This window comes from Balaenoptera ricei, chromosome 14, assembly GCF_028023285.1.
Source record: "Balaenoptera ricei isolate mBalRic1 chromosome 14, mBalRic1.hap2, whole genome shotgun sequence".
Taxonomy (NCBI): domain Eukaryota; kingdom Metazoa; phylum Chordata; class Mammalia; order Artiodactyla; family Balaenopteridae; genus Balaenoptera; species Balaenoptera ricei.
Window position 1 is genome coordinate 6,690,213 of NC_082652.1, and position 13,182 is coordinate 6,703,394.

At 43.1% G+C, this 13,182-nt stretch overlaps 1 protein-coding gene across 2 annotated transcripts in view; it reads right to left on the minus strand.

Moving 5' to 3' along the window:
* The window catches only part of TCTN2 (tectonic family member 2), a 28,713-nt gene extending 16,550 nt beyond the window's left edge, over window positions 1-12,163 (minus strand). The window contains exons 1-7 of one of the 2 annotated variants that reach the window (XM_059893748.1): window positions 11,863-12,163; window positions 11,577-11,684; window positions 11,067-11,143; window positions 9,432-9,627; window positions 6,570-6,670; window positions 2,210-2,400; window positions 1,566-1,692 (exon numbers count right to left, since the gene is read on the minus strand). In XM_059893748.1, the coding sequence (XP_059749731.1) occupies window positions 1,566-1,692; window positions 2,210-2,400; window positions 6,570-6,670; window positions 9,432-9,627; window positions 11,067-11,143; window positions 11,577-11,684; window positions 11,863-12,163 (1,101 nt within the window). The remainder of the gene's footprint in view (window positions 1-1,565; window positions 1,693-2,209; window positions 2,401-6,569; window positions 6,671-9,431; window positions 9,628-11,066; window positions 11,144-11,576; window positions 11,685-11,862) is intronic. The other variant, XM_059893749.1, reaches the window with a different exon arrangement.
* Between the last annotated feature and the right edge of the window lie 1,019 nt (window positions 12,164-13,182).

Genomic DNA, 13,182 nt, shown 5'->3' on the forward strand with positions numbered 1-13,182 from the left:
CTTGTAAAAGTACTCTTTTTGCAGCCGGCTCCTACTGCCGGGTTACCTTCAGCAAAGGCTAGGGCACTGACTAATTGACCGACTTTAGTGAAATGTCTAGCTGCCTTGCTACGCAAAGTCTGGAAGCCACTGGCTGAGGGGTCACAGTAAGTATAGTTGCTAAACAAAATTCCCTGCCCTGCATCATTTACTTTGCAGAAACATGATTATACTCAATTTCATGTTCTCCCCCTCATTACAACCAGATTTTTGTTAAAACCATAAAAATGGATTCTGGGAACTCCCTGATGGTCCAGTGGTTTAGGACTCTGCACTTTCACTGTTGAGGGCCTGGGTTCAATCCCTAGGCGGGGAACTAAGATCCCACAAGCCGAGCGGCGAGGCCAAAAAAATAAATAAAAAAAAATAAAAATGGGGACTTCCCTGGTGGTGCAGTGGTTAGGAATCCGCCAGCCAATGCAGGGGACACGAGTTCAAGCTCTGGTCCGGGAAAATCCCACATACCACGGAGCAACTAAGCCCGTGCACCACAACTACTGAGCCTGCGCTCTAGGGCCCGCGAGCCACAACTACTGAAGCCCGTGTGCCTAGAGCCCGTGCTCCAGAACAAGAGACGCCACCGCAATGAGAAGCCTGCGCACTGCAATGAGGAGAAGCCTCACTCACCGCAACTAGAGAAAGCCCGCGTGCAGCAACAAAGACCCAATGCAGCCAAAAATAAATAAATTTAAAAACAAATAAATAAATAAAAATAGATTCCTATGGATAGTAAAGAGAAATAGTTTAGCCTCCCATGTTTTCTTCCCATATTTTTTCCTAATTTTGAACTTAAAAAAAATAAAGATTTCACATAAAACTCTATAGTCTTAAAATATTTTTCAAAATTCTATATTATATTAAATATTTAACACAACATTGTAAGCCAAATATATTTCAATAAAAAATAAACAAATACAAATTTTAAAATATTTATAGCTTACTAGAAATTGGCTATTAAACTAATAGAAGTGAAAAACGACAGTTACTTCCATGGAAATTTCTAGAAAGTCTTTTGGCTTTATTTAGTAAGTTCACTCTGAGATTTAGCAAAGACAGATTAAGAGTGACTATTTGGGGCGCAGTGGTTAAGAATTCGCCTGCCACTGCAGGGGACACAGGTTCGAGCCCTGATCGGGGAAGATCCCACATGCCGCGGAGCAACTAAGCCCCTGCGCCACAACTACTGAAGCGCGCGTGCCTAGAGCCTGTGCTCCGCAACAAGAGAACCCACCACAACGAACAGTAGCCCCCACTCGCCACAACTAGAGAAAGCCCACACGCAGCAACGAAGACCCAACACAGCCAAAAATAAATAAATAAATAAAAATTTAAAAAAAAAAAAAGAGTGACTATTAAAAGGAAAAAAAAAATCCAGAGGCCTTAAATAGTTGAGTGCCTGAAAAGTCCATAGGAGAAAAATAAGTAACTTAGGAAGCGATTTTTTTTTTAGAGTAATATGAGTTAAATTAACAAGAGGAAGGGGAAAATGAGAAAAGCCTCTAGCATATTAAAATTGAAATGATTACCTGCGGAATAGTAAAATATGCCTTATCTACAGTCATAACTGGATCTCCTTGTTTGTAACCAAAGTCTGAAAAGTCTTTTAGATCAGTATGCAAATACATGTCAAAGGAAGCATGTTGTCCAGAGGAACTGCAAATCAATGAGAGAAACCATCACTAATGTGCTAAAAACAGTTCTTTTAAATTTTTTCTTTGTTTTTTTAATTATAAAAATAATATTTGTACTAAATGCCACTGAACTGTACACTTTAAAGTAGTTAATGGTTAATTTTATGTTCCATGAATTTTACTTCAATAATAATAATAATAATAAAGTTGTAAAATTTCAACAAGACAGAAATGTAAAAGAAAGTTAAAGTCCCCCATGAGCCCACACTCTTTCCGCCAACCCAGAGAATCACTATTGACTATCTGTGGTGTCAATCAATTTCTTTTCGGTGATTCAATTGATTCAGTGAATCAATTTCTTTTCCAATTCTTTCAAATACTTAACACAAAATAAACTTACTAACTGAAATCTAGAACTGAATCTAGAATGGAGGAATTGAAGCATGGAGTCTCTGGAGAGGTCCTGAGAAGGACGTGGCCCATATTCTAGGGCCACCTGGGCGCATGGCCCTCTCCTGGGCAGCCCCTTGGACACTTACACGGAACCGTGATAAAAGTACCCGAGGAAAGGCGAGTTGGCAAGCTGCACACACAGGAACGGAAACCATTCAGGGACTCCACGTGCCATCTGAACGGAGCAGAGCTGATCAAAGGGAGGATTAACGTCTCCTCCAAAAACGCCGGGGAAACAGGACTCCCTGAACAGCGCTGTTAAATCTGATGAGCATTCCTGGAAAGAAGATGTAAAGGAGAAGTGAAAAGAGGAAAGTTTCCCCTGTGCCCGCCATCAGGATCTCCTGGCCAGTGTGATGAACATGCGGCTTGAGGCCAGCAGGACCCCGCCGAGGAAGCAGAAACAAACACAGCCTGCATTCAGGCTAAGAGTGCTTTGCGCTCACAGGAAGTAAAATAGTGCTAAAATTTTAGTCAGTGCCCTACAAGCCTCCAAGTCAGGAACTTCAAACCTTCAAGGAAATCACGTCTTAACTGGGGACCAAAGATATGCCACACAAATAAAAAACAAGATGAGAAAAAGAAAAGATAATATGGAATAGACAACAAATGGAGAATTTTCAGTTGTCATCACCATTCAAATCCCTAGCCCAGAGAAACCTAAGGACATTTAGAGTTAGGGCAGACAGTCCATATTCCATAAGAATCCTTGAAGCTCTCACTGTCGTGATATCACGACCCAATTAATGTCAAGAAGTCACTTTATTCACGCTTTCATTTACTCATCTGTATTCTTCCTTGCTTCTCAAAGGACTGAGAGAGCTAAAAGTTAAATACGTTCTAAATCCCTTGTTTACTGAAGGTAGAAAAGTAAATGATCGACTGTTTTAAACAAGGGCAATTCAAATTAAAAATTGATCATGTCTAAAGTGGTAGGTAAGTTGAAGCTGTCTGAAGATGTCACTGACCCAGAATCCTAAACGATTCCAGTGGTCAGTGCTATACGTATACATATACACCATATATAACAAACATGAAGGAAATTAGAAACAGGGCACAGTGATGCAGTCTGAAAGAAAGAGGGAGAGAATACATTTGACATTTCTGTTGATACCTGAACAGATTTATGATGTGCTGTATTTTTAAAATTAAACATGATTGTTATTAGAAATACAATTGCTAGTATGAGTGTTCCAATATAGACCCTAAGCTTTCCTTTTCCGTTTTGTAAAACCAACCATGACATAAATAACTGCACTCATCCAAAAGTGGGAGTGACTGGGGTCCTCGTACATGTGCCTCTTTTGCATCTCTTATTCTCCTTCAATCTAAAATAAGGATTAAAAATATGTATTTGACCTGGGATTGGCCAATGGTTTCTAAGATATGACACCAAAAGCACAAGCAACAACAACAACAAAAAAAGTGGGGTGGAGAGAGGGGGAACTGGATGAAGGTGGTCAAAAGGCACAAACTTCCAGTTATAAGATAAGTAAGTACTAAGAATGTAACTACAACGTGAGAAATATAATTAACACGCTGTAGGTTACATATGAACATTGTTAAGACAGCAAATCCTAAGAGTTCTCATCACAAGGAAAATTTTTTTTCTATTTCTTTAATTTTGTATCTATAGGAGATGATGGATGTTCATCAAACTTATGATAGGGCTTCCCCGGTGGCGCAGTGGTTGAGAGTCTGCCTGCCAATGCAGGGAACACGGGTTCGAGCCCTGGTCTGGGAAGATCCCACATGCCGTGGAGCAACTGGGCCCGTGAGCCACAATTACTGAGCCTGCGCGTCTGGAGCCTGTGCTCCGCAACAAGAAAGGCCGCGATAGTGAGAGGCCCGCGCAATGCGATGAAGAGTGGCCCCCTCTTGCCACAACTAGAGAAAGCCCTCTCACAGAAATGAAGACCCAACACAGCCAAAAATAAATAAATAAATAAATAAAAATTTAAAAAAACCAAACATGATAATCACTTCATTATGTATGTAAGTCAAATCATTATGCTGTATACCTTAAACTTGTACAGTGCTGGAGGTCAATTCTATCTAAATAAAACTGGAAGAAAAAAATGATAAACTGGACTTCATCAAATTAAAAAACTTTTGGGCTTCAAAGGACACCAACAAGAAAGTGGACAACCTACACAAGAGGAGAAGTTTTTTGCAAATCATACATCAGATAAGGGACTAGTATCCAGAATGTATAGTGAACTCTTATAATTTAACAACAAAAAGACAATCCAATTGAAAAATGGGCAAAGGGTCTCAACAGACATTTCTTCAGAGAAGATATACAAACAGCCATGAAAAGATGTTCAACATCATTTGCCACTAGAGAAATACAAATCAAAATCACAATGAAATACCACTTCACACACTCGAGGATGGCTATAATCAAGATTATTCTAACAATTGTTGGTGAGAATATGGAAAATTGCAACACTTATACACTGCTAATAGGAATGTGAAATGATGTAGCCGCTTTGAAAAACAGTTCCTCAAAAGGTTAAACATGGCAGTTACCATATGACAAAGCAATTCCACTCCTAGGTAACATAACCAAGAGAAATGGGAACACACATCCAAACAAAAACTTGTATACAGATATTCAGAGAAGTATTATTCATAATAGCCAAAAAGTGAAAACAATCCAAATGTCCACCACCTGATAAATGGGTTAAGCCCTATGTGATATATCCATTCAATGGAATATGATTCAGCCATAAAAAGGAATGAAGCACTGATGCATGCCACAACATGGGTGACCCTTGAAAGCGTGACGCTAAGTGAAAGAAGCCAGACACAAATCCTCCGGACAGACAGAATGTAGGATTCCATTTATATGCAATGTCCAGAAGAGGCAAACCCACAGAGACAGAAAGTAGATTAATAGGGGCCTGGAAAAACAAACTAGTGAATATAACAAAAAAGAAGCAGACACACAGATACAGAGAACAAACTAGTGGCTACCAGTGGGGAGAGGGAAGTGGGGAGGGGCAAGACAGGGGTAGAGGATGAAGAGGCACAAACTACTATGCATAAAATAAATAAGCTACAAGGATATACTATACAGCACAGGGAATATAGCCAATATTTTATAATAACTATAAATGGAGTATAACCTTTAAAAATTGTGAATCAGGGCTTCCCTGGTGGCGCAGTGGTTAAGAATCCGCCTGCCAACGCAGGGGACACAGGTTCGAGACCTGGCCCGGGAAGATCCCACGTGCCGCGGAGCAACTAAGCCCATGCACCACAACTACTGAGCCTGCACTCTAGAGCCCGTGAGCCACAACTACTGAAGCCCACCGCCTAGAGCCCGTGCTCCGCAACAAGAGAAGCCACTGCAATGAGAAGCCCGCGCACCGCAACGAAGAGTAGCCCCCGCTCACCGCAACTAGAGAAAAGCCCGCGCGCAGCAACGAAGACCCAACTCAGCCAAAAATAAATTAATTTTTTTAAAAATTTGTGAATCATTATGTTGTACACCTGAAACTTACATAATATTGTAAATCAACTATACCACAATAAATAAATAAACCAACTTAATTTCTAGTGAAAACTGAAAAAAAAAAAAAAAGTGGCCTGGGGATGAGGGGCAAGAATGGGAGTGATTGCAAATGGACATGAGGTTTCTTTTTTGAGGGAGATGGAAACGTTCTAAAATTAGATTGTCCTGACAGTTGTACAACCCTATAAATTTACTAAAAATCATTGAAAAAATGTATTTTCTTTCCTTTTTATATTTTCTTAAAGGCTTCTAAATAAGACATTAAAACCATCTCCCAGTATCATCACAATCAGGACTTTATCCAAAGAGATACATTTTTTTCATCCATAAACTAGGCTGAACATGCTGGATAAGAAAATACTCAATTTCAGGACTTCCCTGGTGCAGTGGTAAAGAATCCATCCTGCAATGCAAGGGACGTGGGTTCGATCCGTGGTTGGGGAACTAAGATCCCACATGCCGTGGGGCAACTAAGCCCGTGCACCACAACTACTGAGCCCATGCACCTCAATGAGAGAGCCCGTGTGCCGCAACTAACAACCCAATGCAGCCAAAAAAAAAAAAAAAAGAAAATACTCAATTTGAAAACAATGTGCAACACGAAATACAATCTCAGTTTTGTTTTTTGTTTTTTTTGATGTGGACCATTTTTAAAGTCTTTATTGAATTTGTTACAATATTGCTTTTGTTTTTATATTTTGGTTTCTTGGCCAAAAGGCATGTGGGATCTTAGCTCCCCAAACAGGAATCGAACCCGTACCCCCTGCATTGGAAGGCAAAGTCTTAACCACTGGACCGCCAGGGAAGTCCCCATTAGTTTTGTATTTTAAAAAGGTTTTAAAAAGCAGTTGATGGGGAACTGTTGGTGCTCTTCACATGCCAGCAGGTACCATAGCTTTCGTGCCCAATAATCAGAAAGACCATACCTGGTCACAGCAGCAGCGAATGTCACAGGCTCCGGCTGTTAAATTACAAGGGCAAGGACCGAGGGGCTGATACACCTGGTTAGGAATAACAGTCACGTTCTCTGAAAAGTACAAACAACAGAGAAGTTCAGCAGTGAAACACTGACAAAGCATTGCCACAGTTTTGACATTCAAAGAAAGCTGAATCGTTGTTTTACAAACCACCATTACCAATATTCCACATTGAAGAATCCCTGAAATGAGCTATGCATAGAGCATAACTGAGGCTTGTATCTACTCCTCCAACAAAAACCCAAATAGAAGAAAATATGCCAGTTACACGAATTAAAGAAGTCACAGTTGAACTTGAAGATAACCAAGTGACTAAAAGTTACGAGTTAAGATAAATGTAATGCACTGCTTTTATTTTTCAGTACACTGAGCGATCCCTTTCATAACACAGACTGCTTTTAAGCATTTACTTCAAATTCATTACCCCTTTCAGCAGATAAAACTGAAGCCAAGGTGACATTTCAGACAGCTTATCAGGAAGCCATCTGACCACAAGATCACATTTATTTATGCTACACGCTCAACCTCAAGTCCCACCACACTGTGAATCCAAATTTTCACATCCTGATTCTGGTTCAGGTGTGGGGGAAATCAGTAATCTTTACATTGATCGGAAAAGGAATATATTATATTACATTTCAGCCTCCTAACTCGGAATCCAGAGACTAATAGTTGGAAAACTATGTAGCGATTATTTGTTTAAACTCTATGTAACAGTCAACTTCAATGACACAACAGCTGAAGCATCTAAAGAACAACTATTATACATTCTATGCTATAAGGAATAAAGAATAAGAAGGTCCGAGTAACATACCATGTCACAAGGGTAAGGGTCTGACCCTCAGTTTAATCAAACCCGTGTGACATAAGCAAGGCATTTTAGAATAGGGTTTTGCTATGTGATATATAGACAGACGTTTATGTATGTATCTATATGTCTCTGACGTTGTTTGCTACCTTCCTTGTTACCAGGCATACCACTTACCTCCTGGCTGTCCTTCCATCCTTTTTCTTGTTCTGAACTCTGTCTGACTGGGTGCAAAATTTTTCACACCTTCGTGGGTCAGAGTGGACATCTCATAATGACCAATATACAGATACTCTAATTTTCCTAAGTTTGGCTATTTGTACAAAGACATTCCGAAATATTACCTACATATAGTCAAGCATATTTTTTAAAAGAAAAAAAGTCACTGCCTTGAGTGATATAGCTACCATTAAGCCCTCCTGTCAGTTTTGGGTTTTTTTGTTTTTTGGGTTGTTTTGGCTGCACCGCACAGCTTGTGGGATCTTAGTTCCCCAATCAAGGATGGGTGAGCCCCCTGCAGTGGAAGGACAGAGTCCTAACACTGGACTGCCAGGGGAGTCCCCCTCCACAATTTCCTTATGCAGATATAAATATACATATTCTCATTCCATGCTATATGCACCCATCTGCACCTGCTTTTTGCATTTAGTAATATATCTTGGAGATCTTTCCAAGCAAATACACTAAGGGTAGAGTAGCCCACTGAATGTCATTACCGTAACTTATCTAATCCTTCTAAACTTCCAAAACCACAAGGAGGACCACAGTTACAGGATGTGATGTGCGAAGCGGCACTGTGGGAGTCTCAAAGTGGCAGACCTCTGCTACTAAAGAGGAACACTTCTCCCTTCATCCCAGGTGACCATAAAGGTAAGAGGTGCTAGAGTTTGTCGCAGGCAACAGGGGACATGGTGGTGGCACCTATCGAAGTGGACCCTTCAACATCAGCACATCTTCTGTTCTTAGGACACTGCCGTGATGTGAAAGGGAGAGTAACACAAAATCATTTTCTTATGTCCAGAGATGTATGTGCACAATGATATTTGCTGTAGCACTAGTTACAGTATCAAAAGCTGGAAAACTTTTAATTAAATAAACAATGGTTATTTAGCAAATAAACAATGGTGTATCCACACAAGGGAATGCTATGCAGCTATTAAAAGGAATATAAGAATTATATTATATTAAAAAGAACAGAAAAAGAATGAGGAGAACTTACTTGCATTCCTATAAAAAATTTTCTAACTTACACTACTTTTTAAAGGTATAGAACAGCAAATTGTACGTTATTATTCTGTTTGTTCTTAAAGAGAGGAAAATGTGCTCCTATAAGCATAATTAAGCAAGTTGCCTCTGGGAAAGGCAGCTGTCTGTCAAAAGCATTCACTGAAAATCTGCTGTTTTTCTATAAACTCATTCATCAGTCTTTCCCTTCCTTCTGTTTTGTTTTGAGATGGAGTCACAGGAATCAATACAAGGAAAAAAAACTTTACTTTCTCCCAAAAAGGATTTAAAACAGCTTACAAAGATACAAACAGTAGATCAAAATACAATACATCTTTTTTATTTTTTTATTTCTTTTTGGCTGCGCCTCGGCTTGTGGGATCTTAGTTCCCTGACCAGGGATTGAACCCGGGCCTGTGGCAGTGAAAGCACTGAGCCCTAACCACTGGACCACCAGGGAATTCCCAAGATACAATAAATCTTAACTAAAATAACACAAAGTGGGAACTTTTAAGATAAGAAAATTAAACAAAATGAAAATAAGTTTAGGAAAGCAAGACACACTCATGATTGACGCACACAAATTGCATGGCACACACAATCAAACAATGTTTGCAGGGACTTCCCTGGTGGTCCAGCGGTTGAGACTCCGAGCTTCCACCGCAGTGGGCACGGGTTCCATCCCTGGTCGGGGAACTAAGATCCCACATGCTGAGTGGCGCGGCCAGAAAAAAAATATGTTTGCAGTAAACGTTTTGATAGTCAGAGACTTTACTTGCCTGATGCATTTTGGGCCAGAGAGGAGTTGGCATAAATTTCCACTTGAACGAGTAGATGTGCTAAACAGGATGAATGACGGGAGGCTGAAACCAGAAGAGTTTGGACAATACACGGGGCCTCCGGGAACGGATCGGTCTCATTAGACAAACATGAGGGCAGACCCCTCTTCAACCTCACAGTCACTTCCAAAGAATTCTGAAAGGGAAATATTGCTGTACTTTTTATAGTGACTCAAAACGGCATCTATGATTATAAGAACACATGATGGAACGCGCAATCAACCTCCGTTCATTTTACAAAAGAACTGTACGTAAGGATGACATCACTCTGCTCAATTCTACCCTGTAAACCTACAGCAATATGCAAGCCCTGATTCCTAATCCTCAACTGAACATAAAAGCAAGCAAGTTGTGGCTGCTTAGAGAAAGCTGAACACAGGTCTGATAAGGTAACTCAGTTTGTCTAGCACCTTTACCATCCTACCAGCAGAAGATTAAATGCACACAAAAAAGTCCACAAAAACAGGTCCCGGTTCCTGGGGTGCAAGCAAAGGTTGTCTTTCTCATCCTTTATCTCCGGAGTTGATGCTTTGCATATACTGGGCACTCAATAAAACATTCATTAAATGGAAAATATTTCATCTCTCCAGGCTTGAGTGTCCTTACACATAAGCTCAGAGTTGGGTGAGATCAGTGGTTTATGAAGCTGAGTCACAAATCCATTTGATAATCTGATGGAAGCTGGTAACCCTCTCACCGGAAAAAATGCACACACGCATAATTTTACACACAGTTTCAGAGGGTTCACAGGCTTCTTGAAACTCATCCAAGGACCCCTAAGAACCTCTGGGTTGGATGGACGTCTATGAGATCTGATAGTCCACAGTTTCATGGTGGTTCCAAGCGCTAAGAAAGCTTTCTGTTTGCTTGTTTGCGATGCGCGGGATGTGGGATCTTAGTTCCTGGACCAGGGATCTAACCCGTGCCCCCTGTAGTGGAAGCGCAGGAGTCTTAACCACTGGACCGCCAGGGAAGTCCCAAGAAAGCTCTATCTTGTTCGATTAAGAGAACGCTGCAGGGCTTCCCTGGTGGCGCAGGGGTTAAGAATCCACCTGCCAATGCAGGGGACACGGGTTCGATCCCTGGGCTGGGAAGATCTCATATGCCACGGAGCAACTAAGCCTGTGCGCCACAACTACTGAGCCTGCGCTCTAGAGCCCATGAGCCACAACTACTGAGCCCGTGTGCCACAACTACTGAAGCCCGCGCACCACAACAAAGAGTAGCCCAAGCTCGCCGCAGCTAGGGAAAGCCAGCGTGCAACAATGAAGACCCAACGCAGCCAAAGATAGATAGATAGATAGATAGATAAATAAATAAATGTATGTTCTTAAAAAGAAAAAGAGAGAGAGAACACTGCAGGGGGAGTTCCCTGGCACTCCAGTGGTTAGGCTTTCACTGCCATGGCCCCAGGTTCAATCAACCCCTGGTAGGGGAACTAAGATCCCGCAAGCTGCTCGTTGCAGCCAAAAATAAAAAAATAAAAAAAGAAGAGAGAGAGAGAACAACACTGCAGGAACACCAGATGTGGGCCTCCGAAGATGCTACCCAAAAGGTTTTCACCTCTGGCCTTACCACAGTGGGGCTGACAGTCAAACTCCAGTCTCCAGTCTCATTGCTCAGCACTCCGCAGTCAGGAACTGGCAAGAATCCTACGGGAGAGAAGATTAGAATGCAAGGCACTATTGCCCAGCCACTAAGAGGGTGCACTCTTAAGTCAGGAATCCCTTTCCGAGCCTAGGATTGGACCCTTTACAAGCTGTGTGACTTTGGACAAGTGACCACCTCTCTGAACTTCAGTGTCTTCATTTGTTAAACGGATTAAAAGGTATTACTGTTCGTATTAGGAAAATGAGGTGATGCATTTAAGCACAGCGGATAGCTCAGCGAAGGCTAACTAGTAAGATTTCAAGCTTGCTTTTACTGAACCTGTCCTTCGGTCCTCTGCTCCACAGCAATCCCCCACCCAGACTTTGAAGTGGACAGCGGCAAGGGACCCAGGGGATGCCACCTGGCCAGGCTTCTTGGGCGTCCTGGACCTGGCCCAACCTCCTCCCTCCCCACAGTAAGGGCCGGGCTCTTTACCCATCTCGTCCCGCAGCTGGGTCAGGGACACGGTCACATCCTCGGTGCCTCCAACCAGGGAAGCGCTGACTTCAGGGCCGGACATGCGGATGACAGGAGGCATGAAAACTAGCGGGAAGAAAGGGACAAAGTGGAGTTAATAGTTGCAGAGCCCCTGCCTACGCTGGGTGGTGGCTTCCTTTGGCGGGGTCTTCCGCAGGTCCCGGAGGAGCCCCAAATTTGGCCTCAGAAGCCTCGTCCCCTCCCTCAGCCCCGGTCCTGCAGGCCCTTGCCCCGCCTTACGCACCCAGGTCCCCCCCCAGAGGCCTCAAGACGCTCTGCAGAAAGAGGAGCCCCAAGAGCAGAGGGACCGGCGGCGGCAAACGCATGCCTGGGGTCTCGCTGGGCCTGCACTGCAGGACCGCGCCCGCCTTAGAAGCCTGGAAGCGCGGGGACGCGAAGCCACTGCCCCGGCTAACTCTCCGCCATCTTGTCAAGCGAACACCCGGAGCTATGGCAACCACCAATCGGCCGCCGGTCTGGCGGAGCGGCGCGCCGTGATTGGACCAGCAGCAGAGAGCGCCCGCCCTCAAACCCAGCCGCAGCATCTCTGCCCAGCCCACGGGCCTTAAGTCCTTCGGCCGCCTTCGCGCTACGCAAAGGATCACGAAAAAGTAGGAGGCCGCGTTCATTTTAAAAGCCAGAGTTCCTCCAACCTGCAGTTAATTCAATCAACCTGGAGTTAATGCAAGAGCGAGCCTACAGACACTAGATTGTAAACAAGCAACTTAATAAACTTGATTTTTATGGTGATTTGGGGGGAGGGACAAAAAGGGGGTGAGGCTGCAGTGCTATAATTGTGTTGTTGAATTGTTTTTATTATTCTCCCAGTTTTTTGAAGGATTTGTTTGTACCAGACAGAGCTCTCAGAACTCCGAAAGCAGGTCTTATCAAAGAACACACAAGAGGTTTTGCCCAGCATTAGGAGAGATGCAAAAGCATCAAAATTCTGCCTGAAAAAATATTCCTTTTTATCTCGGTAGCCTCAAAGTTATCTCAAGCGTTATTATAGTTCGGTAACTAAGGGTGCACGCTCTGAGGTCGGACTGCCTGGTTTGAGTTTCACCGTCCTTCTACATTAAGTGACCTTGGGAAAGTCACTTAACCTCTCTAAGCTTGGGTTTCCTCATCTTTATTATTATTATTTATTTTTGGCTGCGTTGGGTCTTCGTTGCTGTGTGCGGGCTTTCTCTAGTTGCGGGGAGCAGGGGCTACTCTTTGTTGTGCAGGTTTCTCATTGCGGTGGCTTCTCTTGTTGCGGAGCATGGACTCTAGGCACGCGGGGTTCAGTAGCTGTGTCTCGTGGGCTCAGTAGTTGTGGCACGTGGGCTGTAGAGTGCAGGCTCAGTAGTTGTGGCGCACGGGCGTAGTTGCTCCACGGCATGTGGGATCTTCCCAGACCAAGGCTTGAACCCGTGTCCCTTGCACTGGCAGGCGGATTCTTAACCACCGTGCCACCAGGGAAGCCCCTTATTATTTATTTATTTGGCTGCGCCAGGTCTTAGTTGCAGCACTCGGGATCTTCATTGAGGCATGCAGGATCTTTAGTTGTGGCATGTGAACTCTT